The sequence below is a fragment of the Phalangium opilio genome, unplaced genomic scaffold (assembly GCF_054372755.1).
Source record: "Phalangium opilio isolate 3A_F unplaced genomic scaffold, DU_Popi_V2 ptg000003l_1, whole genome shotgun sequence".
In the NCBI taxonomy this organism is placed as follows: domain Eukaryota; kingdom Metazoa; phylum Arthropoda; class Arachnida; order Opiliones; family Phalangiidae; genus Phalangium; species Phalangium opilio.
In genome coordinates, this window is record NW_028324145.1 from 14,065,789 (window position 1) to 14,093,601 (window position 27,813).

At 42.0% G+C, this 27,813-nt stretch overlaps 1 protein-coding gene across 2 annotated transcripts in view; it reads right to left on the reverse strand.

The window, feature by feature from the left end:
- The window catches only part of LOC149718032 (cell adhesion molecule Dscam1-like), a 191,934-nt gene that overhangs the window by 17,732 nt on the left and 146,389 nt on the right, over positions 1-27,813 (reverse strand). For both annotated transcript variants that reach the window (XM_089841839.1, XM_089841840.1), the window contains 8 exons: positions 16,587-16,742; positions 13,255-13,407; positions 12,720-13,013; positions 9,954-10,223; positions 7,416-7,823; positions 4,718-4,879; positions 2,396-2,683; positions 298-417 (listed from right to left, as the gene is read on the reverse strand). In XM_089841839.1, coding sequence (XP_089697965.1) covers positions 298-417; positions 2,396-2,683; positions 4,718-4,879; positions 7,416-7,823; positions 9,954-10,223; positions 12,720-13,013; positions 13,255-13,407; positions 16,587-16,742 — 1,851 coding nt within the window. The remainder of the gene's footprint in view (positions 1-297; positions 418-2,395; positions 2,684-4,717; positions 4,880-7,415; positions 7,824-9,953; positions 10,224-12,719; positions 13,014-13,254; positions 13,408-16,586; positions 16,743-27,813) is intronic.

Consider the following 27,813-nt stretch of genomic DNA (forward strand, 5'->3'; position numbering starts at 1 on the left):
AGAAGTCGGCAGAATTCTTAAAAGCGGAATTATTATTTTTTTGGGTCCTTACATAAGACGCGCCTGAGCCCTCAAAAAGCAACCTCAAACCTTTCAAGGAATCGAATTTTTGCGGTATTTTCTTATTTACTTAGGAAAGTGATAAGGAAGAGAAACTAGAAGCGAAAGCTTCGGAGAAATGCGCTTTATATAAAAATGGATAAAAATAATATTCTCTGGCAGTCACCGTCCGTCCATAAGGAGACAAGAAAAACGAAAAATATAAATCCAAAAAAGAATGGAGGATATAAAACTCACCGTCCGAATTTTCCCACCATATTCGGGGTTGAGGGAAACCTTCCGCTTGACAATCGATGACCACAGTTTGACCCGTCACGACGGCAGTGTCAGTTGGCGTTATTCTCCATTCTGGTGGCACTAAACGAAATTAAACGTAACGTTGAAAATTACTAACAAAATTTTTTTTAACTTTTCCATTTCTCTAAACGAAGCGTTTTTAAAAATTCGTATCATTATAACGAAATGTCGATTTTAGCTTTAATAAAATAGAAATGAAAAGTTGTCCTTCTCATTTAGGGGGAATGAATTTTGCTCCCGGATGAAAAACTTTTTAAAAGAAAAAGCGGAAACTATTTAGGATGGGCCAAGCTCATTTCCTAGAAAAAGGAAGCTTCCCTTCCCATTTCCCCTGGCGTTGAAACGCGAGTTAAAAACTTGAAGGAGAAATGACGCTAGCTTTGGTTTAATTAAAATACGCGTGTATACGTACATTTTTGGCGGAGTGTATGTACAAAGAAATTCCGGAATGAAAAACAAGAGTTTCAGACCATTTCAAAGTGCGCAAAGAGTAATCGAACTATATTTTTTCCTCTTTTCGTTTAACTACGTCGAGTCTGTCTACAAAGGCATTTTACCCAAATTGCACCTTGTCAAATTGTCCAAAAAAGACCCAGAAAGAAATACTGGCAATACCCTTTTTTCCTCTCTCTCTTATCCAACTACCGGATATGTTATAACCCTATCCAATAACCTTTTCAAATCAAAGGGAGACTGAAATGTATACAGGCGCGCGGTTTTGACTTTCCGACGTTTCAAACTAATTTAAATAACATCTTAATTTCTGTTTCTATTTTCAAATGAAGCCAGTATAAAAACGGCAATTTTATTATTCACCTTTCCTCCATTCTGTCTTATAGCTTTTTCCGGGTCTGAAACAACTGTCAGTTTCTCGAAGGAAGACTGGAAAAATGGGCGGCGAGCTTAGGTAAGTTCGAGAGAGAGAGAGAGAGTGAGTGAGAGGATAAGACCTTTCGAACTTTAGGAATGAGAAGTTTTAATTGAACGGCGGGAGGGGATGGTGCGCGAATCTTAGACTCTCTCTTAGGAGGTAGAATGTTTATCTTGGCACTGGTACAGCCGTCATTTTGCCCAGCGACGCCATAGCTACGAACCTTCGTGTCTCGCTGCAAACTCGAGTCTTTCTCGAGGAAGGAATTTGCGTAGAATTCCTCGGCTTGTTCTAGAACCGGTAGGCGTCTAATTACGTTATGTTCGAGCTTCAGCGAACTGAGAAACGAGAGAAAAGGGAATAGGAATGCGCCGGAAGTCGCTGAACAGCGAAGGCCGAGGCTAGTGGAAGGCTCGTCCTTGGTACCGCTCGGTGCCAAGGGTTGAACGTGAGCCGACTATACATTGTCCGATAGGTAGTTCTAGCGCCCTATATATGGGGCTGGGGAAGAGACAACCTCTTTACCTTCGCGAACTAATTAAATCAACCGCGTGCAGCTGGACTTGTCCTCTTCTCCGATGGAATTCGTCTTGGAAACAAGAAACGACGCGGTAACGTTACCACCCAGGATGCCCAAAGCCCGGCGCTTTATTAAACTAGGGAAATTTCCCTTATACGTTTTTGATAGAGTTGGACCCGTTTTAAGGCTCTATACATGTATAAAGGGGAAAAGGCATAGCAGGCCTAAAGGGGCGAGTAATGAGAATACGAATGTTAAGTAGCACCTTTTAGTTGATGAAATAGGACTTATCGTTGCTTAATGTTACCACGAATTAGATTATTATTGAATTCAAAACGGGATACGATAACTTCCAATAATGGACGTCCGCCAACAGCTGCTTCTTATAGTTCAACCATTAACGCGGCTTTATATCCGTCTGTCCATTAAAGCTACTAACTTAATATATTCAGTATAATTAAGAATAGATTTTAAAAATTTAATAGGGTTCTTTCAGCGCACCAACCCGGAAGATTTTTTTCCCAATTAAAGAATTACTAATTACTTGGACCAGAAGATTTACGGACTTCTTAATAAAGCTATTAAAGGCGCAAGCTAGCGACACCCAACGTAATGGTAACCAAAGAGAGGACATCAATTCGACTTACCATTAACTATCATAGGAGCGGTGTAATTGGTTTTGGCAGCCAGGTTGGAAGCCAGACAGGTGTAATTTCCGTTGTGTCGAAAGTCGACGTTCTTGACGAATAAGGTCGAAGAGAATTCGTTACTCGATTCGATGACGATGTCCGATTCGCTCCGGAGAATTCGCTGCCCGTCTTTTAACCACGTGATCGTGATGGGTGAATCGCCTTCCAAGACGCTGCACGTCACAGTTATTCGAAGCCCTTTGCGAAGGTTCAGCGGAAACGAAAAAGACGTAATGGAAGGCGCCACTGAAATTTAAAAATAAGAAAACCCACCACCTTTAACACTTTCTTAAAAAAATACTCGGTTTTACTTATTTTACTAAAGTCTGGCGAAAAATTAAGGAGCGCGAGAAAAAATGTTTCGGAAATTTTTGAGAGTCTTATTTCAAAAACCCGAAAAAGAAATTTTTAAAATATAAGCCCCAGTTTTGGAGCGCGTTACGTAGGCGCTTGCTTTTACGTAAGAGAAGGTAATTCCACGTACTTCCTATAATAAAATAAAAATTTAATGCCCGGTTGTCGAGGAAAATTATTCCCGGCGTGCGGGACATATTTTCCCGAAAGAGATCTATAACTCTTGTTAAAGAAGGAAAAGGTACTTTGACAAAAAAAGAAGAGGCAAAGATCTTCTATGGGGGGACATTTTGGTTCATCCTTATAAACCATTTTTATACGGGTTTCGTGGAAAAGAGGCAAAAAGGAAGAAAGCGACGTAATTCACTGCAAAACGAGACGACGACGCGATTTTGGAAGAAAGACAAAAACGAAAGAGCTAGGGTACTAAAAACTATTCCACCATTTTCCCTCGACATATCATCTCTCAAGACTGGTAGACTGCTTAAGGACTCATCATTTATACAACGTATTTTCGTCGGTATCGATAGTTTGCGTTTTTGTGGAAAACTATAGGCGAAACGAAATGAGCTTATATGACGGCGTAAAAATGAGTGTAGGTTTGACCGCCCGAAGAGGAGTTTTGGGAAATGAGCCTTTCCACGCGTACGCCGTATACTGTAGGATGCTGGATCTTCAATCACGAGAAACGCGATCTCTTCCTGTTATTTTTTTCCTTCTTAATACCAGACTGGCAATCCAACGTCGAAGCCCGCCAGGGAGAGATCCGGTGAACTTCTTTATAGGCAACTTTTCTTTCGGCCATGGCCCCGTCTATATACACGGACGGCCAGGGCGAGAGCGGGGGCGTTTGGGATAAGAAAAGCCAGCTCGAGGGGCTCCTCGCTGTACATACCCATCGAACTCGGGATAAACCTAGTAGATTTCTTGCTCTAAAAGAGCCAGCGCGAGGAGCCTCTCGGAAAGGTCTGCTTGCGCATTCTGATAGGACTCGTTTTTGGATCAATGCGCGGGGTGCGGAGGAGGAGAGCCGGGTTGGAGGTCTAAATAACCGGGATATTTGGCCAGGGTACGAGAGAGAACGGAAATACCAGCAATATGGGATGCTGGCAAAACAGGAAGCGAACGCCCTGGGCATCGTAGACTAGACAAACTTTGAGAGAGCTGGCGAATGAGGGTTATAAGACCAAGTACAATAACAAATAGCGCTCGGGAATATACGTTGCTCGAGCAGGTAAGAATAGCCGCTCGGGTTATTGGAGCGGGGAGGATATTGAAGTATATACATACGCGTACGCCTAGAGAGAGAGAAGGAAGATAAGGGGATGGCGGCGCGCTGTTGACGCACTTATTTATGATGATGGAGAAGGATCCACTTAGGTTTGCTGGATGATCACTAGCTATAAATTACGCTTTAAGGGGATCAGACTAGTACCCAATATGTTTTCCAAATACATTTGCCATGCAACAACGAGTCGTGTTAAATTAATTTATACCTAATGACGTAATAAAACAAGAATAAATCAACAAGCGTAGCCATCAAAAGGAAATCTAAAGAAAAAACCCGAATCGAGTATATAAATAAGAAAAAACAACATCATTATTCTCTATGGACACGTAAAATTGACGCGAAAAAAATCAATTCAATACGTAACAAGAGAGGTACCCGTCAAATATTTTTTGAAAGACCCAAGTTTTTGAATGTGTAAAGAGCACGTAAAGAAAGGGAAAAAAATCTGTCTATTATTTTTAAGTTATTAGAATGACATTTAGTATCGAAGCCCTTAAGAGAAATATATTGGACTGGCTGGGGTCACCCCCCCCCCGTCACCCCCGCCACCATCACATCCCATTCTGGAGGAATCTTTAAAGCCCACTAGAGTCATAAATATCGAAGAGAGAATATATAAAAAAATAGGTTGTTACCTTGAACCATTACGTGCGTCGTTCCGGACGCCTTCTCCCCTTTCGAGTTGATGGCCGTGCAATGGTACTTGCCTTCGTCCATGGATCTATCCACTTTCTCGATGACGATGGTCCCGTTGGGGAAGGCCGTTTGTCTTCGACTATGAGGCAACCGAGAACCGCCTATGACAAAAAAGAAATAGTAACAAACGAGTCGGTAATTCGGCGACACTGCTAGGACACCCCCTTAACCTAAAGAGTCTATAGCCCATTTGGCATCGCAAATGAGCGCGGTATAGTAGGCCTGGCTGTAAAAATTAAAATGTTAAATAACTCGACTTCGACTTCAGCGTCGGTAGGCGAAAACCAAGGCAGTACCAGCAGCGTCTTGAAGGAAGGGACAGTGACCTAATTTCCTTCCACCCGTTTTCGTATTACCAAAAATGATCTCGAATATCACGAGCATCATCAGCGGAGCTCGTACACGATGCTATAGGTTAAGAATGTAGGCGGGAGTAATAGTAGAGTAGGAGCGTGCCGTAAAACCGTTAAAGACGGCGACCAATTTTGAAGCGAAGCGAGCGGCGTAAACTCGGAGCATTTTGAAGGGAAAGGCCGTAAAATTTTGTAGGAAATCGGAGAAGGCGAACGGATATGGCAGTCCGGATATAATCCGGAGAGGAAGAACCCCAGCGAATTTAGTACGCCTTAATGTCGCGAAAGAAATAGGGAATATCAAAAATTCCTGGCGACATTACTTTAGCCTGGAAAGAATATATCAAGCCGCGCGGCTTACGTGAAAGATAGAATATTCTCATAGAGCGACGAGAAAAGGAGTAGAAAATTCAATAAGAGAGCTTACGGAAAACGGTGCGAAATTCGAAAAATAAAGGACTTTCTACAACTCGTTTATAATCTCTAGGACAGAATGATATTTTTTTTACCAGTACCATTACGAGAAAGATTTTTAAGGGTAAAGAAAACGATAGACTTTCCGAGCATCCTGGAAAAAAATGCAAAAATCTAGCGGCCACCGCTTCTAATGTTTCCGACGTTCGTTCCTTTCGGAGAAAAGCGTCAAGAAACGAAACGGCATTCTAAGAAAACGTAGCTCGGCTACTTTTAGGGGAATATAGAGTTTCCATTGTTGGTGGATTTTCTCTCTTTTGGTTTATGGTTGAAAGAAATCATTGGCGAAAGAAAAAAAGCGTATAAAAACTTCCTGACAATGAAGGCGAGCCTCCAGTTCCGCTTCCAACCCCTTTTTTTGGGAAATGACATTTGCGCCTCTGTTTTTGTTTAAAGGGAGCGTGAATTCTAAGCCCTATTCAAAGAGGGTATATTATGGCTGGCCGTAAATACTCCGAAATAGATCTTTAACCCTTTTCACGAGGCGTTCTGCCGTGTTCGACAAATCATTTTCAATACCAGCCACGAGTATCGGCGTATAGACGAATCACCTAATATTCTTAAATAGTCTCTCCTAGTTCTTCTCTCTATTGAAACGGGTTCCGAGCGAGTTCGGGACCTTTGAAAGGCGTTCTGCAGGCTTTTTGTAGGACAAGGAAGTATAGGGGAGATAGGCATCAATAACGTTTGTTAAAACGTCCATCGATCAAAGGCCTTTACCCTAGAATCTACGTGGCTAAGGCAAACATCCTCCTATCTCTCTCTCGCTCTCTCTCGTGGAGAATATAAGTTACTGGCAAACACTCAATTCCCGAGACAGTAGTACCATAGACGAGGCCAGGGACTTTGCCGAGAGGAGGTAATATTCGCGCTCCTAAGAGAGGCCACCAGATAAAATGATGAACGAAAAGGAGGATAACGGAAAACGGAACGAAAAAAATGAGTTTCTCTCATCATCCGATATACTTTGCCCTCAGAAATAGAGAAAGCTCAAAGTTATTAAATCTTCAGTTTCTACCCTGCAAGGTTCCCAAGTGGTAGCGCGACAACGGACGTCCTTCTTTAAAATGATTCAATAACTTCGGCTTAGTCTACGTCTGTCCTCTTAGGAAGGACATCCCTAGCAGAAACTATATATACTGTCCATCCGCGGGGAGTGTATGAATAAAGAGCGAGGTGGGGAGAAGGCTATTTTCGCAACCGTTGTCCCGAACTCGTTCCTTATTGGGCGTCTCTAGGCAAAGGCGCTTTAGCCAAGGTTCCATCCAATCTCTTTTAACACTTTCCGCTTTAGTCCATCGCTCTCTAATCGATAAAGGTTGACTCTCCGTTTACTTTACAAAGATTTTCCCTTAGGGCCGAAGCCTCCCCATTTTCAATACACTTTTAATTAGCCGCTCACACTTTTTAATAGTAAAAAGCGTGATTTTTCACACGTCGCTCGCCTCAACTCTTTTTCGCGTATATATATTATAGATGGGCGCGGGGTGATTGCGTGAACGACGAAGGCAATTGACGTACCAGCGACTCGTTAATCAAACTCCAAAAGTGTCAAGGGACTTAGTTTTAGCGCTCCGGGTTATAAAGCTTTTTCTCAATAGGCCAATATTCATCACGTATGAAAAGAAGATCATTTTTTTTATTCTTCTTTCCCGAGTTATAGGCACCGTTTGGGCGGGGGTCGCTGGTGGTATTGCTCAATATTAAATATTGGGAAGATGTTCTTAGGTTCAATAAGGAGATAAAAATGTTTGCCTACGTCAGTGTGTCCTCGAGGCGTGTTGGAGAAAAACGTAAATCTAATATTCACCTTTTTCCCAAAAGATTTCTTGAATGGGATAGCCAGCGGCGGGGCAATGCAGGACGAGAGTGCTTCCGCCCAGGACCGTTCGATTTTCCATGTGCCTGACGTAGGGGCGACCGAAGACGTTGACCCGGGCTTCGTGGAAGACGGTGGCCACTTCGTTAGTGGCCTGGCATTGATAGCGGCCTCCATCCTCGGTCCTCAACGAGCTGACGTTAACGAAACTGTTGACGTAGCCGTCACTGGTGACAAAGTCTCCGACACGAACTCGAAGATTATCGGCGATATTAGTGCCGTCGAGGGTCCACGTAATTTGGGGCAAAGGATTGCCCGTGGCGGCGCATTTCAAAGACACCGATGGACCGGGTTCCAAGGTTTGCTCGGCGAATGTAAACGAGAAGACTGGAGGATCGTCTGTAATATCGAACGTACGCGTTAGTGTTTATACGCGCTAAGTAATCAGAACCAAATACTAAAGTATGGCTCCCTTCTTCGCCATCGAGCGAGTACTATTTGTAGATATATAGTCACGGGAATAATAGGGGCATTTTCCCGACCGAAGTAAAAGACCCGTAAAGTTCAGGCTCGCTATTACGCGAAGGCAGCCGACCGACATAAGGGGAGAACCTAAAACAAATTGCGTCTATCGAGGCCCGACTTGGTTCCCGGTCACTATTCCCCTTTCTTCGGCAAAAAGGTCATTTCAGCATCCAACTCGTTCATAACGCGAACAGCGTGAACGACTTATGACTTGACTCTATTTTTGCCCCGCTCAACAATGCGAGGCGCTCGTCTAACCCTCACAGTTCTTATTACTATTTCTGCCCGCAACTCGTTCCACCACGAATATAACATTTTCTTTTTCATTCCCTACGAGTTTCTGGGATTTTCAGGGGTTGTATTTTCAAAGTAGTTCAAAGGTATACATTTGTTATTTTGTCTGATCAAAGCCCCAATTACATTTCTTCCGGACACTGTCCATCTTTTACGTTTATTACTCTAGCTATTATATTTCGGCAAAAAAAAAAAACAAAAAATCCTCATAGGGGTTACGATGTTGTTGGGTTTCTCTTGTTTCTATCCCTATGGCGGATTCTTCCTCTACATAGAAAACAAACTACTCGTGAAATCATCTCCCGGCCTTTCGCCATCTACTTACCCAACCCATTCTTAACCCTATTTTCCGTTCCCTCGGAAACCTTATTTTTTTTTTGTCTTTCCTATATAGCTCTTTCCATATTAGGAGGAAGAAGGAAAAATCCCCTCGAAAGCGAGCGAACTAGGATCTCGAAATAGTCTGTCGTTTCGTCCCATCGGAGTTCGCGGGGTTTCGAATCGAATTAAGGGTCTAATTTCGAAAGGACCTTAAGCCCCACCACCCTTTTTCCTTGGAAATGTACGGCTAGTTAGTGAAAAGGAAAGAAAAAAAGGACTAGATGAAAAAATAAGCTTCATAATGGGTAGCCTTTCAGGGTATTTTGCTTTATTCTTTCCCTGGTAAGGACAAAGCTTTAAAAGTACGTGGAAAATTTCAAAACCTTGTTAGTGGAAGATTTTACGGGCGGTGAACTTTTACCGCGACTTAAGGGTTCCATCTCTCTCTTAGAAAACGTTTACCGACCTTAAAAAATATACTTAGTCGTTCCTTTTAAAAATTTGTTTCAAGTATTTTAAATTGCATTTTGTTCCATTAGTAACCCGGAGACGAAGTCCAATAAAGCACGGGTCAGTGGTCACTTTCGACCATTACGTTTTAAAAGAGATATACGTTGGTAAAGCTCAACTGTACAACAAGTATGAACCGTAATTGTAGGTCCTCTACGTCTTCTAGAATTGGTTTATAGTTACCACAAGCAAAAATTAAACCTTAACCGCACCTGAAATGCAACTAACCCTCGCTCGTAAAATCGATAGTTTAGCTGGGCCGTTTACCGTGACCCTATCGAATTAGGCAAGACCAGTATCCGGGGAGATATAAAAATTCCCTTTAAGCCTCTTTTATCCAAAAACGGCTCTATAAAATTCCCGTTAAGTGTCTTTAGATAGAAAAAGTCCTCCTCGAATAAGAAAGAAAAACAAACCCGTTAGTTTAACCTTCTTCATAAACATAAAAGGAAACAAGAAGAAATAAAAGCGAGATCGGAAAAAGAAGCCCAAGACAGTCGACGAAAAAAGTCGTTTACTCGAGACTCCCAGGAAAAATGGTGCTTTTAAAAGGAAAGGGAATCTTCACTCGGGTCATCGGGTACATGGAACAATGTTCCTGCTTGGACATACTTTGGGGCATTGAAAAGATTCCTGGTTGGCGAAAGAGGAGCGACAAACCGCTAAGGGTTGCGGTCTCTTAAGTACATCCAAGAGGAACTAAACGTAGTACTCCGCGTAGGTTCTAAGAAAAACAAAGTCGCAAAAAGTTGGCCCAAGTCGCGGCTGCAACGAGTGCTCCGGGGAACGTTGCGGGTTTAGGATTCCGAAGGGAATACAGCCGCGAGATAACAAATAAACCAAAAAAAAATATCTCGATAAATGAAGGAAAGGACTGACCTCCCAATTTTAGTTCAGCTGTCCCTTGCGTGGACTCCCAGTCGTTGACGGCTAGGCACTGATACATTCCTTTGTCTTCGCGAAGAACGTGAGAGATTCGAAGGCGTTCCTTGTTAACGAGTTGAGAGCGACCACCGACTACCAATGGCCGATGATTGCGCAGCCAAAGAATCGAACGAACCGGGTGACCCGTCACGGTGCAATTCAAGTCCACGGCTTGACCTTCTTCGGCCACCACTCGCTTCGGGGAGATCGTGACGGACAATGGAGCTAAGAAAAATAAAAAACATTGGCTATATTAAGAGGCAATTGGATTAAAAGGGAAAAATAGCCCAAGGCTGGATGCCTGGCGCTTTTCGCTTAAGATACAAAATGAAGGAAGGATTTTCGGCGATTCAGCTCTCAACGGTCTTCGTTAGTATTAGTTCATTTTATTTGGTAAGCGTAGGCAAAAATTGAATAACTCTAGCTTACAAATTGGGTTGGCTTAACAATACATTATTCTTGGTCCCCAAAAACCCTGGAAGATTAGGGGAATAGAAAAAGTGTAATACGATTTTCGATTGCAGACAGGATTTTCTTATCAGCACCCTGGCATATGTTTGCTTCTAAAGGCGCCCCTACAGCAACCCTTAGATAAAAATGTCCAGGGAGATTGCCAGAAAGGAGTTGAAGGGAAAGGGAAAGAAAAAAGAGGAAGTCTTTTTAGATATCAAAAATCCCAATCCCATTTTTTGACACTGTTACTTTTCTATAAATGTTGTAGTAGCGTCGTTGGTAAATCGAGTCAGATTTTACTAAACCAAAGGTGTTGGTCTCTATCAACTTGTTCTCTTTATTTCCGAAACCCCCTAAGCCTCGTTGAAAAAAAAGGGAGTTAAAAAAAAAAGCTTTATTACGTTTGAAGGGTTGAATATAAAAAGGAACCTAAATGAAAATCATTTAAGCGAATGAAATGAAAAAGTTTAGTCCCGGTTTGAAAAGAATAAGGGGGATGGCTCAACCTTAGCTTAATAAGAATAATATCTTTTCAAAGAAATTGATAAAAATGCCATGGATTGAGGGAGACATTCAAACGAGCGAGTACGAAATAACCACAAACATTATCCGTCATGTCTCAATTTTCATCCATAGTTTAGTGACGTTTCTTGACACACCGGGTCGACCGCCGTAAAGCCACAAACAGATTAAAAAGCTAAACGAGTGCGAGTAGTGGCTGTCAACGACATCGGGATTAAAGTCATTCGCCGCGTAAGAGATGGATTAAGGTTGCTATTTAGAGCGGTCCAAGCCGCTTAAGAGGCGCCTTTCTATACGGCTTCCGAACTACGAGAAAGAGGCCTATCGAGTCGAGCTAAGAACGACGAAGCTATTTTTAAAAGTATAGCCTGGAAGCACTCTCTGACCAGAGAAGAGCGTGAGAAGATTTCGAGTTTGAGAATCTCGAGATGTGGCCAAGTTGGCAGAGCTGGCTCGGCGCGTCCAAAGAAAGAGTGTTTGGCAAGCGGAAAGACAAAGAGTTAAGAGGCTACGAAACCCTCTTTGAAAAGTATAAATGACTCGTGACAATTATTTGAACTCCGTCGCGGCTTTCCTAAGCCTTTCTCGACTTTTCCAACGCTCTTTCAAACGTCTTATAACGTAAAGGACTCTACTCTTTCCACCAGAGAGAGAGAGAGAGGGAGAGAGAGAGTGAGAGGCCTTGAGGGAAAGCTTTTCCCTGTTAAATCCAATCCCACCTTTTTCCTACTTTGTCAGAGACGTCCGAAACCTTTTTATTTCTCGTGTCACAAAGTAGAACCGAAAAATTTGGATTTTTCCTAGGCCTACATCAGAATTTTTTTCAAATCCTTTCCATAGCTCCATAACTATAAGTAAGACAACTACACGGAAGCGCGTGAAACGTGTAAAATTAAGCGGAGGACATAAAGAGGTATCTCAAAATCAATAATCGTGTTTCGTAACGGATAAATCCGTCCAAATTTAACTGCAAAACGTTACGTCTGACGCGAGTGTATTTGATAGCTTCGCGTTTCGTGCAAATCTATATTAAGAGTCGCGTAAAAAGAAATCAGACGTATGGTAATTCTCGGGGTCTCTACCGCAACCATTTATCATATGTCAAACAGAAGCGAGCCCGCTTTTGGAAACCACAGCCCCGCGCGACCCCTAGCTAGAAACACGCTCAAAGAACACGCTAGAACGCTCCTCGTTGAAAAGGGGTTCGCGAAAAGAGAACCAGCTTGATTCCCGTTCCCAGGAATAGTTGAGAAGGGAACAAATAAAGATGAATTTTAGTGGATGCCCTGTATCTCTCTCTACATCTCTCTTCTTTTGACGTTTTCATTCCCTCTTGTCGGGTCGAGCGACCACCGCCGCAGCTCCTAAGTGACAGATCGTCGAGCTCTTATTCCTCCGATCCACCCCAACATCATTCCTCACCGACGACAAAAACTGAGACATTGTTCTTAAAGCTCTTGTATATACGCAAAAACAAATATGCGAATTAAAATGGTCTTAAGTCATTTTGTCGGAATCAATTCGATAGACAAGGACTGTTACGGATTCATTTACTATACTGTCTTTAGGAATGATCCCCGAGCTAAGAAAATAATAGCAAAGTTTCCCCCCTTTAATTCGTCGCGAGAAATGTCTCGCCACTTTGCCCATGCAGCTTGGGTTTCTTGGTTGGCTTATTAAGCGAGGCGCCGACTGAAGCTGGGGAAAGGAGGAGGAAGAGAGTACATAGAGTAAAGAAGAACTTACCAGTCACCATCAATTCGGTTTCGCCTCGTTCTTCTCCGACGGAATTGTTGACTACGCAAACGTATTTGCCGGCATCCCTGACTTGGGTTTTTTGGAAGATGAGCGTGCCCTCGACTTGTTGAATTCTGCCTCCCAGTTGGACGGGAACCCGGTTCCCGGTGTCTTGTCGAAACCAACGGTAAGTGGGAGGTGGGAAACCGTAGGCCGAGCACGGTAACTCGGTTTTCTTGCCCTGGTTGCCAAATATATGCGCTTGCCGATCCGTGATTCTCGGAGGAGAGTTGATGTGCGGTTCTTATTCGAGAAGCCAAGAAAAGAAAACCGTTATAAATATAAACCTCCAGGAAGGAAAAACGGGAGATAAGGTTGGATGAAACCTGGCGCAACAACATCCAGACCTTTCCGTACATAATATTACTAGGGTCAAGGACAGTTAGCTTACTGACAGTAGGCAGTGTCGTCTAAGAGGGCGATAAAACGCTCGGGTGGAAAAATAGGACGCCGTTTAGATTTCTTGGGAGACGAGATAACGTACCTGTAACTATGAGTTTCCCAGCAGTGGCGCTTCTTTTAACTTCGCCACTGATACGATGTTTAGTTTGGCAGTAATACTGGTGGGTAGCGTCCGTTTTCGAGCCAGCTTGCCGGATGTGTAAAGCTCCAGATGGAAAGACGCTATATCTGCCACCTATTAAAAATAAATACAAATAAATCATATTGACGCTCTTTACACCGCGGAACTAGAAATTATTACAAACTTAATTATAATCCTTCAAATCCACTACCGGAGGGGGGGGGCTACGTTTTTATCGAATCGCTTAGAAAACTGTCACTGGACGACTAAAGGCGAGGGTTTTCTTTCGAAATACCCTTCGGAATCGCCTTCCAATATCGATTTTAAACGTAGCCTCCTCATAAATTATGCATCGTAGGAAAAAATGAAATTTTAAACCCTGGGGTTCTATATTTCGCTGTTGGGTCATTCATCTACCTCGAACCTTTTTTCGACACCGTACGCCGCCCGCGTCTGGCAACCTAAAAACTAGCCATTCGAAAAGGCCCGGCCAAAATAAAAATAGAAGAAGCTAAAAGTAGAAGCAATATCGGCAATACCTTATCAGGTACGGGTAAAATGGAATAAGGTATATCAAGGTTTTTATTTTAAACCCCGAAAGATCACGGTACTTCTACAAAACTAAAATTGTACGAAGATATATTCGGATTACGTGTGCAAAGTATTTCAATAAAAATTCTTGGACACATCTCAAAAACAAAGCTCGTGAATTTGCACTACCCAAAGAAATCATCGCGAGATATAATGGGGCCAAAAATAATAAAATATTCTTATTTGAATGAAACTCCTTACGTAGATTTAACCGCGTCTAAGATTGAAAAAATAAAGGTACATATAAAATTGCAGAAGAGGAAGAGGAGGAATTCATGAAAAAGCCATTAAATGAAGCAGCTTCTTTTGGAGAAGAACGGGAGAGAGAGAGAGTCTTTCTCTTTTCCAAAACAGATTAAACGCTTATCTGGTTGGTGGAAAGGCAAAAGATTTTTTATTACGGATCATAAAAAAGGGATGGGGAATTTTTTTCTTCTCCTTCTGTTATTACTGGAACAAAAGCCTTTTATAGTAAGTCGCGGTCTGGGAATGGAATAGGAAATCATAGGGAAAACCCTTCCACATCCGCAGTCGCAACTTTAAAACCATTGAAAGATAAATATTGGTTCGCCAAACCTTAATTCAAAATTCTCCCATTTCTCTTAACGCGAATGCATGGTTCCAGTTAATTTTGCAAAGACGAGTTCGAACTATGATTTTAACAATCCATAATGGCACGAATGAATTCAGATTTTACATTTTTGGGGATTTCCTCGTTCAGTTAGTGTTTAGGGATTCTCGTAGATCCGTCTAAACATTCGTAAGAGGGTTTAAATATATTCATTGCATATGAAAAATAGACGCGAGAGCTGGTCCGTAGCAGCACTTAGAGATTGAAATTGCGTTTCATATTCGAAACGCTACATTAAACTCTCTCTCTCTCTCTTTCTCTAATAACTTTTGGCGCCCGTTTATTTATTCGCCGGCGATATTACGTATTACGCGCATTGAGAGCGGGGGAAAAGGCTTATTAATAGTCATTCCATCGCGCTACAATCCTAAAGTATCCTCCTTTATTGGAACGATGAAAACGCGACCGCCCGAAAGTAGAGCAAATCGATGGTTTTTTTTCTATAGGGTACGAGATTAACTATTTTATTTAACTCAAGTAGTTTGCATGTCAGGCTGAAACGTCAATTCTTAAAAAGGTAAAAAGATTCCGGCGCAATTAATCATTTTATTAGAATCTAATTACCAGTTGTCATTAAGCAAATCCTCGATTAAATGAAGCTAGCTTTTTATGCAAATATTGATAAAAAAGCAACGAGGCGTTAAACACGCTTAAAGACAACAAACTAAAAGTTTTCATATTTGAAACCCGAATTTTAAAAATGGCCCCTTGTCAAAATCCGAGAGAGAGAGAAAAAAAAACAATTTTGCAGTCGTTTCTTTCTTCATCTTTAATCGTAATTAGGCTGAAAACGTTCAAGCTTTCTTCCAACTGGCCAAGCGCGTAAAATAAAAACTAAGTGAAGTGGGCTAACGCGAGGTTTTCAAAAACTTTAATTGCCTTTGTTAATTCTGAGGGCGGATTTAACTTCTGAAAAATTTGACGGGCGTTTGAGAAGCGAGTTAATCTACTTTTGATTAAGAGTTAAAATGGTTGGCTCGACGATATCATTCTTTAAATGAGGCGAAAACGTCGCCGGTTTGGCCCATGCATGCATGCAGCAAAAACCAAAGTCTCTCGTCTCGAATCTCCCAGCGGAGGCGTAAACAGCTCCAGATATAAAAGTAACGCGACCTCTTAATTATACAATCCCTTCCTCCTCCTGAACTTCACCACGCTCCTCTTTCATCTCAGCTCCCCTCTCTCTCCTCTTCCTACCCCAGCAGTAGAAAAGATTCATCCTAAGCTCTTCTTTTTACTAAAAGATGCTTCGCGGCCAGAGAAGGGAAGGCGAGCCGTGAGAGTGCACGGATGAAACATATTTTATTCAAAAGACCCTTAAATAGTTTTTACAAGCCTGACCGTGGCCCTGGGTTTTTCTACACCCCAGCAACCCTAGTTCGTACTACGCAAATATTCTAGTTTACGCGTTAAAAGCAAACGATATGCCGACCAAAGTTCGAATAGGACCCAACTAAACCGTGTAACGGGATAATAGGAGCGAAGCTTATTAAGTATGGCGGGCACTTATAATAAGAAACGCGAGTAGAGTAGGTCGGCTGTCGAGCCGAGGAGCTCGAGCTTGTTTATCCTTTTAATGGCACTAAAAGTATCAGGCTATTTTTGTTAGAAAATCCTAATTTGAAGGGTTAAGTAATAGGATGCCTCTACAGCCCCACTTCCGTTCATCTCCCAAACGGATACCGCTCAGGGAGACCTCAATTAGGCGTAAATAAGGCTTGCCGAGGCAAAGAAAATCCAGCAGTAACCAGGAGGCTCAATGTACTAGTATTTAAGTACTCCTACCTCCGTGTTCTTTAACACGCGAATCAGTTCTTGATAAAGCGCCGTTATTCAAAACTATCAAGGGCTTACGAGCGATTTAACAAAAATATACATAAAAGTTGGATCAGTACCTAAATGACGCGTTTGAAACGAGCTCAGAAACCATCAGAGGCCGAGTAAATCAACGCGGTCGACCTCAATTCTCTTTTCTTTTTATCCGAAATTAAATCGAGGCTCGGGGAGGGAAGCTCTCGAAATAATGGGTGTCCGTGGGGCTTCGGCCTGCGCAGTAATTCAAAACAATTACCGGAATCTCCTTTAATGACCAGTCCATCGTCCCGGATCCAAGCGACGACGCTGACGTACTCCTTAACGAAACTGGGCAGGTGACAACGCAGCACCGCCGTGTTGCCGTTGATGACGAAATCGTTGTACACTTGCGTCTCGTAAAATTGATGTACGGCTGACAAAGAAATTCGAAAAAAACTTTATAGTTATAGCTTGAGAAAATTCGAGTTTTAAAATTAAAATAATAGAAATACGAATACACTTTTGATTGCCACGTTACTTTTGAGATGATTAAAAATATGATATCTTAAAGTTTCATAAGGAATCTTTCCTCCTACGCCTAGCTATAAAGAGTAAAGTTTTTGTTTCGGAAGTTTAACCTTTGGGGCCAAGTCTTTGACTAGCTTTACTTATAGGATAAAGTCTTAGAGGATTTTACGGGCTCAAGCTAAAAGTCAACCGAGAATAAGAAGAAAAAAAGGTGGAAATAGGGCGGATGGTGTTGGGGTTGTGGGGCTTGGGATAGTAGCTTTATCGTAGGCGTATAAGGTTACGTAGGAGAGACACGGCCGGGCTAGGCAGCCTTCTTTTTAGACAATTTAAGACTCCTTTTTTCCGAAGTCGGGGGCTTTCCTTTCTAGAAAACAATCTTTTTTAAATTGTTGGCGCAAAGTTTAACTCTTTTTCGGTTTGACTCCTCCACTGACTGACTTTATACGACAAGCGAAAATCTTTTTCTCGGGCCTAGCTCCGAATCACCACCCAGTTTATATTGGCAAAAGAGGAAGAAAAAAAAGACCTCCCCAGTTCTAGTTGCGAGAAAAAAGCGGAAGAAGAAATATACTTAAATTTGGGGGAGCGGGAACTTCCATTATACTGAGACTCGCATTCGACGATTTCCAAGTTTGTACGCCGAGTCACGCCCAGCTCAAATACTCAAAATGAATCGAAACAACGTAGGCCTACTGTTTATACCGAATTTTCTAGCTTTGTTTCAAAGATTCTTATCCCCGCAGCCAGATTCAACGTTACGCTATTCGTATGATAAAATTACTTTCTATAGAAAATAAGCCCGATGGATGTTGGTAAGAATGCTTATAATAGCATTGAGGGAAAAACATTTCTACAGGGGCTCGTAGAAAATACATTGGTTCGAAGTCCCCTGCAAGATGGTTTTCCCTCAAAGCGAAGCAAACTAGAACGTTTTTCATAAACCTATCGAATTTATTGCGGAAACGCCAAGAGTTTTGCATTCTTATATTCCGATATTTAATAATTGTACTAATGAACCTGGATATAATTTATTTCCCGTTTTCAGAGACGAGTCTCGGAATGGTACTAGATAGATACTATATTAAATAAAAACAAGGATGCTGCCGTAATCAAATTCCATCATTTCAGAAGTTACGAAACTGCACGCGCGCGTGGTAAACAAAAGAGCATTCTTGAACATTCTTCGATAATTTTATAACCGCGCCCGAGTCCCCTGGCCAATTTCAAAATTAAGCCACTGCGAAAATTAAAGCCAATTTTGCAAAAGTTTTAAAAGAGGCTGATCTTAAAATTTCGCGTTTAGCGTGTATAATATTAGAAAGCGGGATATTTTCCGTCATACCAAGCGCACGGTTTATAGGGCCTAGATAGTAATTTCATTACGGCTCGATTCTAGATAGAGACTCGACCGGGAACTAAAATGGGGAATATTCCGTAAGACTAAAGTATTTAATCTGGCAATTAAAAGGTTTTAAGCTATCGGGCAGGCCTTGCCGCCGCTTCCGAGCTAGGAAATTCAAGGGAAGGTTGGCGCTTTTCCCGAGGCGTGCACTCTGAATAATAGGGGCGAATATGGTAAAATCGGGGCTCTAACCTATAACCCCATCGCGGAAACCGGGCTCGCCCGATTTCGAATGTGGTTCATCGCTGTAGTCCCAGTCTAATTAATAGGAAAAGCCAGGCTGGCGCTTCTCGCAAATTCCGCGCGCTTATCTCTCGAAACGATATGCAGCACAGTGGCCCGGTGGCGCAGTTAGCTTAGCTTCCGAACAATAACTTATATTACAAATAATCTCTCAGGAACGAAGATAGCCTCGGTTAATTACCTAATTATCGTTACGATTCGCGCGTTACACTATCCGCCGCCGCTTACGTAAGCGAACCAAGATGGAAAACTTTACGAACGACGCTAATGAATGGATAATCTTATTGGATGAACCGGCAGCCGAATAATAGTACAATCGTTTACAACAATCAAAACGAAAAATGAGGCGGAAACGCCAAATATACGAACTCTCAAAAAGAGGATGCGGCGGCTTTTAGACAATTTACGCGCGGCAAAACTGCATTCGAATTTCGCTACATTTTGAAAGGCGTTATATTGTAATTTTTAATTAGAAATCTGACGGAACTTACAACTTCGGAGGGAACTGGCAAATAGGATAGCCCCCACAAACTGGGGGCGTTGGGGGTTAGCAATTTAACAGGGTCCGCCTGAAAAAGCGGGACCTTTCAAAAATATGATCGACGAAGCCTCGAGCGAAAGTTATACTCGGATAACGAAGACCCTCCATGAACCCCGAAAGCTCAATAGCTTCTATGGTATAATAAGGAGGTGAGTAGAGAAAAGAGAGGAGGAAAAAACCTGGGTAAACTACGTCCCGACTCCACAGACGATTAAACCTTACGTAAGGACACTACGCGGATAAGATTGGTTTTATTTATTTTTTTTTTTTCATTCCAGTAGAGAAGTTAGCCTAGTAGATGGGTTCAAAAGAACGACAGAAGATTGAAAGCGCTTGGACAGATGCCCCGAAGAATATGTTAGTACTCTATTAAAGAAAAAAAAAGCCCCCCCCCCCCTGGTGCACGCCGTTTTCTTCAATATTTTAAAACGGGCGCTTTCCATCTTGGAAAATGAGCCGTACGTGAACGCTTATAAACATATCTGACGCTTCCCTATTGTCGAGAGCCTCCCTCCTTCTTGGCCTCCCTCTGAATACCAGGGAGGCTGCGCTCTGGAACACCACCATCCATCATAAAGGGTGAACCCAAGATTACTCCCAGCTCTTTCTTAAATATTGATATTCGTAGCTTTCATTCCACGCGAGCGTTACTTTTTACCGCATATATTTTAAGCGCGGAGAATAGAGCAAAAACCCGAGGGGGAAGACACTTGAGAACTCAGGTGTACAATATGACTTGAACTCAATGTACTGTCAAAGCTGAACTCTGAGTTCCGAAGGATTTGAACTCAATGCACTGTCAAAGCTGAACTCTTTTGAACTCAGGTGTACACAGAGATCCAAAGCGTCTACCCCCTCGCAAAAACCCGCCCAAGTACTTCTTCAGTCCTTGGTCATAATGGCTGCTTATAGATCAAAAGGAATAATAAAACCTTTAAAGATTTAAGATCCCCCCCCCATTTTTTGAATATATATCTTTTATTATTCCCGTTGGGTTTTAGAACTATACCCGTTATTAAGGTTGTAAGTATTAAGGATTAAAGATAATGGTACGAGGCTTAGGGCTTCCACCGTGGATATTCATGGCGAAATAAATATGGTGAGAGTTATAAAGAATGGCCAATAAGTCGGGTTATTTCGGTCTATACCGCGTGCCATTTCGCTTTCCCTTTTCGGGCAAATCCCTTTGGAAGGTAAAAACCTCCTTTAATATTAATTAGCGGAAGCGTGCGTCGATATGGCCCGAAAAGCTACAAATATATACATACGAACGAAGTTTAAGTCTATTTCGATTGTCTAAGTCTAAAAATACAAAGAGAAAACAGACAGGATTCGGGTCATTACCGCGTGATATATCGAAGAGAAGTTTCGTGGGCCGCCTCGAAAACGTAACGTACGTCAGAACGAACTTAATTAGAAGAGCTAATTAAGGGAAAATTCCGCCGCGATCACGTCTCGTTTCCTAGCTTTAAAAATGGCTTTCCAAGCCGCCCAAGCGTCTCTCTCCCTCTCTCTATCCACGCTGTGGAATATATTATAAGCCTTCCTACGAATTTATGTAACCGGAATGAATGTAGATTCGTGATTTATTCGAGGACCCTCGGGTAATCACCGAAACAAAGTTTCTTTTAAATGTTTCAATTCGATTAAAAAAAGACGACTGGATAATTAGCTATATTATTGGATTAGTTAGTTGAGAAAGTTTAGACTAAGTACTTTCAAAAAAGAATATCACCATAAAGGTCTATTGAAACGCCATCATTTTAACGATTGACGACTAATTATTTTTTATTAATTATTTAGTTTCTAGGACAAACATTAATTTAGCCTTAAATCTTTACGAAGAAAAACAGGCTAATAAATAATTATTCACTCGTTAATTTTACAACCTAAAAATAAACTAAGAGGAAATTTTATTTTTCTAAAGGAGAAAATACGCTATGATGGAGTTACGTTAAATTAGGCAAACAAAATTTAATGTTTGACAATGTATCGCTCATTCTCGGCTAGAGATAACAAGCAATTTTCAGATAAGGCTCGGAATTAATTAAGCGTAAAACGGAGGAATAAATTGGATAAAAAAAACGGCGAAGAAGAAGGAAGGGAAGGGTGGGCCACCTTGTAATAAAAGTTGCAAAACCGAGATCAACCGATAAAATACTAAAAATTTTCCCAACAATAAGCTAGCTCACGTTAATTCCCTAAACAATAGGGCGAACAAAAACATGGGAAGATTAGAGATAAAAATTAACAGAAAAAATTAGAAAGCAAGGCTTAATTCGCACGCCATGGTTGGACTCTCTTTATCTCTAACAGATTTCTTAATTCTAATAACTCGGGCCAATTTGGTTTTATTGAACAATTTTGGCTTATTTTCGTGGTATAACAATCTTCAAACGAACATTCACGAGGGTGCTGGCAATTTCTTCAGGGGCCCTTGAGCGTTAAGAGGCCCAACACTTGGGGAACGAAAGAAAGATTTTTCTAGATCAAAGCTAAGAGCAATTGAGACAATAAGAGTCAATGATCCGAGAATGGTCTCCTAACCTTTTAGAGAGCTACGAGCGCCACATTAAGAATAAGAAATAAATATCTATTTGAATGAATGAATTTATAAAATTCTCCTATGAGTAAAGAAATGATTAATTACATTCTATAGAATGATGTTAAGGAATCGTAACTACTCGTAAACAATATTCGCGAGAGAAAAGATTAAATTCACTCCTCTTACCGGATGCTTGGCTATATATCTCCTCTATACCTCCCCATTAAATAAATTGTCAAAGAAAGCGACCGAGAAAGAAAAAGAAAAGTCCCTTTCATAATTAACGATCAAGATTCGAATAAATGAGAATGAATAATCTTTGATTTCCGCTCCCAGAGAAAGGCACGCCCCGCCCCCTCCCCCCTAACTCCCCTCTTTACGAAATCGCCGGATTAGACAAAAGTCGGTGGCGCGCGCGCGAGCCCAGAGTGTCCTTGACCTTCGACCCAATAAGGGGGGGGGGGAATTAAGCCTAAAGGAATGGGAACGCGATCGAGCCATTGTCAATTCGAGAGTCGAAGTAAATTGAGACAAAAAAGGGTCTAATGAAGTTGAAGGCGCAATTAAGAGGCCATTTTTAAAGCGACGTAGTAAATTTAATTTGCGCCTTGTTTTTCTCTGACACTATATTAATGAGACGAATCGCGTGTGGATTGTAAAATTCCAACTAATCAATACGATAAGGACCGGACTTTCCCCAAAAGTTATTTCATTTAATTATACAGACGAAAGCGATTAAGAATTCTAACGGGCTTCATTAAAACGACTTTTCATTATATTTCACAGTCTAGACATGGCGTGAAAAAAAAATGTACGCTTATTAACGTTTCCAACGTGTTAATAAGAAGTATATAGAAAAGAAATTTTGTCAGTTATTGGATTTGTACGCTTTTAAATCGTATCTATTCCAACGAGATTATTTTAATTCATTCTTACTAAACTAATTTCTAAAGATTGAAATGACAAGTTAAAAACGGGAAGGAGGTACGTACGTATGTACATACTCTGAATCTAGGGAAACTTTTCGAATTATATTACAACGGGGGGAGGGGAATTTTATTAAAAATGTAGCTCGTGTCCTTTAGTTAATGAGTAACCCGACAGGAAGTCCATTGTCTCTCTCTCTCTCTCTCTCTCTCGAGTCGTCGAAAACCTCACCAGGCCTTTTCATTTGGCTTCGGGGCCCGAGTTCGGCGAGCTACTTTCCAAATTCGATTTTTATTTTATTTTTTAAAGCGCCAGGAGTCGCGTGGTCCTATGCTAATGATAAAGGCCATTCAGGGCATAACAGGAAATTAGGTAAAAATCCGTCGACGGAAAAAAAACCGCCACTAGCGCGCATGATTAAAGAAAAACAAAAGGGAAGACTACTTTTTTTAATAAAAAAAAAAAGAACTGTAAAAGTTTTCTTTTGTTAAACTGGTGCGCTTAAAGGGAAGATGCGAATGCGATACCCATATAGAAATTATTGTTAGAAAAGGTATATTTAATTTACAATCATTTCGTACGGAATAGTTTGGCGTGTTTTGATAGTACGTTTCTGTCGATATAAAAATATGGTTGACTATCCCTTTAAATCTCGTAGAAAGAGTGTTTCTGAAGTGTCGGTACGTTGGAGCCCCGGAAAATTAAAGGCATAACCTTTAAAAGGAGCCTCTCTTTTGTTTCATTCTCTCTCTCTCTCTCTCTCTCTCTCTCTCTCTCTCTCTCTCAGTTTCAGAAGTTCACTCTCGCCCCCCCCCCTGTGACGCGCTACAAGACCTTGTTTGAAACAAAAGATTTGCACGGTGGCCTAAAGGGAACTATTAAAGAGACTGATTTAAGAGGGCGTTCAAACGACGTGTCTAAATTGTTGTAAATTTGATTTAAATTGCTAAATGATGTACCAAGGCCCGGCCGCCGCCGTGCCACTAAACCTATAGCTAAAACTGCCAGAGAGAGAGGGAGAGAGAGAAGGAGAGAGAATTTGCGCCAGTTAATTTACTATTTAACAGGTCATTGTGTTTAAGGACAGAACAAGTCGTTTAACTTCTACGAGGCTTTAGCGGGCATTAGCGGAGACGAAAATTAAGATTACTAGCGAGGAATTCTAGCCCTTTGAGAACCTCGAATATAGTTAGACAATAAAATATAAGAGAAAACTCAAAGTCTTGTTGAATAAATGTACCCGATTCTTTGTTTGAAAGGAGAATATTTTAATAATACCAGTAGTAGATGAAACTAGAGTGTGTCCAACCTGGGATATGTAGGAATATACCGAATACATTGATGACTTCTCAATATTAAACCGTGACTCGATCACCTATAACCTTTACCGCGCTTGCCAAAATAAAAAAAAAACCTTAGCTAATCTTAGCCCGTAACCTTGAGGGAACCGAAAATGTATCAAATTCAAAAGCAGCGAGCGCAGTGTGGTAAAGCTTCTATTAACTAAAGGCGTATCCCTGTAGTATATTCCGCAAAATCCCCAGACCTAATCCCAGTAGATAAGCCGCCCTAGATGAGTTACGCAACTACGCACAGCCGCGGTGAGAGCCCATAAGGGGGGAATATATATACGAAGCTAGTCGATATTAAAACAAATGCTCTCGACTGAAGAGTATTAAAAGCGGTCGCGTAGAAGAAACCGTAAGTCTTTTCGTCTCTCTCTCCCTCCTCTCTCGCCCTCCCCAATCTTCGGCGTGGCAGCTGACCGATAAGACGCGCTCCTCTCTAGCCATAATCATTCCTTCAGCCCGTTCGCCTTCTTTGGCCAAAAATCGCTTTAGTCAGGTAACGATCTGATGTATGGCCAATAAAGTCTCCGATGGACTCGACCAAAGGAAAAGAGAAGAGGGAGACGAGGGAGGAAGAAATAAAAGACTATTCCGGCCGGCATAGGCGCTTAAGGATTCTATAGAAAACTTATCATAGCCATTCGAGCGTGTCCGGTTCGCTCTCGCGCATGCCGCTTCTGACGCAAAGGGGGGGCGCCTCGTTCGCAGTTACGCCAAGTTACGCCGCTACTTTGACACAAACTTCAGGGTCTTCACCTATGAACTTTCCCAAAAGTTACGTAGATTAAGAAAGGTCGCGTCATAGAAGATTGCCCATGGTTGAATGATTAGTTAGGTAAAGCGAGTTTGACTCGAACCTACAAATGACATTCTTAACCAAAAAAAAAAACATCGTTGACCCAAATATCATTAAACCAACTCGTCCGAATGACGCGGAACCGGAAATAAACGAATTTCATAGCATGGCGTCTTTCTCATTAGTTCAATTGACGCGTCTATTCCATTATATATTTAATTGTTCGAACCCGGACCAAGCCAAAGGGGCAAGGGGGTCAATGTACGGCTCGGTATAAGGATCGATTCATTTTCTACACTTTATAAAACTTGGACAGTTCCAAAACAGAGCACGGCGAGTTTCCGGGAAAAAAATATTTTTATCATACCATCGAGAAAGATATTTTTCCCAAGAATTTCATCGAAACGAATTTAATGATTTATGTATCTAATCCATCGCGTGGCATCGGGGAAATACGCAACAATAGGAATTTTCCCGGTGAAAATACCCGCCACAACAAAAGCGGCCAGAGAGATATCAGACGCAACGCCGAGGACAGTTAAAAGGCATAACTCAACGCCGCCGTAAAAATAAGCGCGCGGCTCAAAAAGAATAGACGAAACGATAAATCAAATATCGGCTACGGACGTGAGCCTAGTTGAGTAAAGGTCGGGAAAAGGACCGTTTTTGGCTGCCACCCATAAGGATGGTACCGGTATACAGAGGGGATAATACCTTTACGTTGCCAAGTTAATAAAGAGATCGTGGCCGCGGAAAAAAAATTTAAGATGAGAGAGGCAACGCTTGGACCCCACCCACCTCTGACACTGTTATTACGAAACACCCCTTTCATTCGCGTAGCCCAAATGAATCGACCAGCCAAGATAGAAGTTCGTAAGTCGATGTTTGCCTAGAAATATTCTAACAACATCAATGGGTCGAACCCTTCTCCAAAGTTTCACTAAGCTCTGACACAATGTTCCTGTACGGTTTGGTTCATCGAAGCCCCTGGTACAAACTGTCGCCACTCTTTTGACTGAATCATCGCCGGTTCACCTTAGTGGATGATCTTTACCCTCGGGTGTCTTTTGGGCCTAACCGTTCCGTGTGACCGGGACTCTCGATAGAAAAGAGATGAGAAGTCACCGATGGGAAAAGAAGAGTGGAAAACTTTTGGGTAGCAAAGTTTTCGTCGACTTTATAGCTTAGCCTCCATTATAACTGTATAGAAACGCGAAAGGCAAGGCGGCGCATCAATTTCTTGGCAGAGGGATCGAACGTGACGTCAAAAGACGACGCCAAGATGGATGATGCGAAACGACCCGTGCAGCTTTTTCTTTCCGAACCGTATTCTACTGGCGCGCTTATAAGGGCGCGCGAGGGCCACAAGGACTATCAGGATATACCTCACCCAGCTACACACTAGCTCTTTTCCGGGAGTAGAGTCGTAAGCGCCTTCTTACTCTTCAGGATGATAATATCCTAACTTCTAAAGTAACGTTTTTCCTCGATAACGACCGAGCAGAGATTGAGATTTCCGGTTAGAGTTAGGGAAATAATCATCACCTTTTCTGCAGATTATCCCTAAATATCCTGGGTCCTCGATGCTCGCGAAACCAGAATCGAATTGGCTATACAAAGGCTTATTTTTATAATTCAATATTTCATTTACGCAAAATATTTCGCAGATACTCCAACACTGAAAAAGTCTCCACACCAAAAAAATTTATAAACTAACAATGGCCTAAACGTGAATAAGAGAGAGTTACGTCATTTTGACCTCGTCCAAGTTGGGGCCGAAGGCTTTTCGAAGCGTCCTTCCCACATTGAGCGAGCACACCCAACCCATCATTGGAACATTAATAAAACATAACCTTTTCTTTCTAGTCTTCCAGTTTCTCACCGCTTTCCTTCATCCTTACGCGTCTCTTTCCAAGTTTCGAGCGTGGCTACCTTCTCACGCTATCGCCAGTCCGAAAACCGATAGACCTAACGGTGGATTGTCTCTTCTGGCGTCTTACCACGTCGTAAGACTATTTATCTTACAAGCTGGAATCGTACCTCAAAGTTAGCGTCGCAATTTTGTCACTTAAAGAACTGGGTAGATTCGAGTCCGTTAGAAGAATGATCGTAGAAAAATGGGGGTCTGCGAAGCGATGGGTGCGCGACTAACGTCACGGTAGGTGTAAAAAGAGGCCGGGGTCCGTCGCGGTGAGTTATGTTCTTTTAAACATTACGGGGGGAGGCAGATACGCGCCGGCTTAATAAGGGCTTTTTGTCGAGATACCATAGAGCCCGAGCCGCGAGACTTACGTAAGAAAAAAAGAATGGGCCGAGGCTACCGCGCTATCATTTTTTATCTGGCGTAAGCGCCCTTCTCTACGAGTCTCTCTCTGAAAAGAAAACCCCAAAGACTCGGCCAAAAGGAAAGGAGAGGAAAGGAAAGATAGCTTAATGTTTGGTAAACAATTCAGTAGGCAACGATAGAGTATGGGTCGATGCTTATTTTTATTTTTTCTTTCTTCTCTTTCTTTCTTTCTTAGGCGAAGATTTATACGGGCTTTACCGGATCACCACCGGGCTTTCAATGCCTAGCCAATCCATCGGACTAATTTTCACATTTCGCCCAGCCTAGCTTGATTTAAGTCGGTGTATTAATACGATACCGAAAATGTTTCGCCCCAAGTTTTGGAAATGATCTACATTATCCAACTGCGCGTGTCTTAACAACAACCAGTAGACGGGTCTATTACGTAAAAAGGAAGGACATTTCCTCTTCCCCCCATCCCCCAGACACGGAATAGACACACGTCGGGGTTATAAAAAGTTTCACGATGAAAGAGTAGACGTATATAAATAGAAGGAAAATACGATAGCATCTTTTCTCTTTAGCTTCTTATTCCGTTCGGCGAGTGCACGAACGCCAAAGCTTCATTTCCGTTATTTCGGTGCAAGGAGCGAAAAATAGAAAAGGAATAAGAGGTTCCCGTCACGTTTCACTCGACATTTAAGACAAAGCGTAACTTTGCCCCGCCCCCCCCGCTCCCTCTAGTCTCCTGATCTAGTGACACGTGATCAGCGAAAATGGAATCTAGTCGCTCGAACTGGCACGCGCCAGGTATACATTTCACGTGACTCGAGGCTACTTTGAGCCCGAATCGAATGACCATAGCTCGAAGTAAAAGAAATTC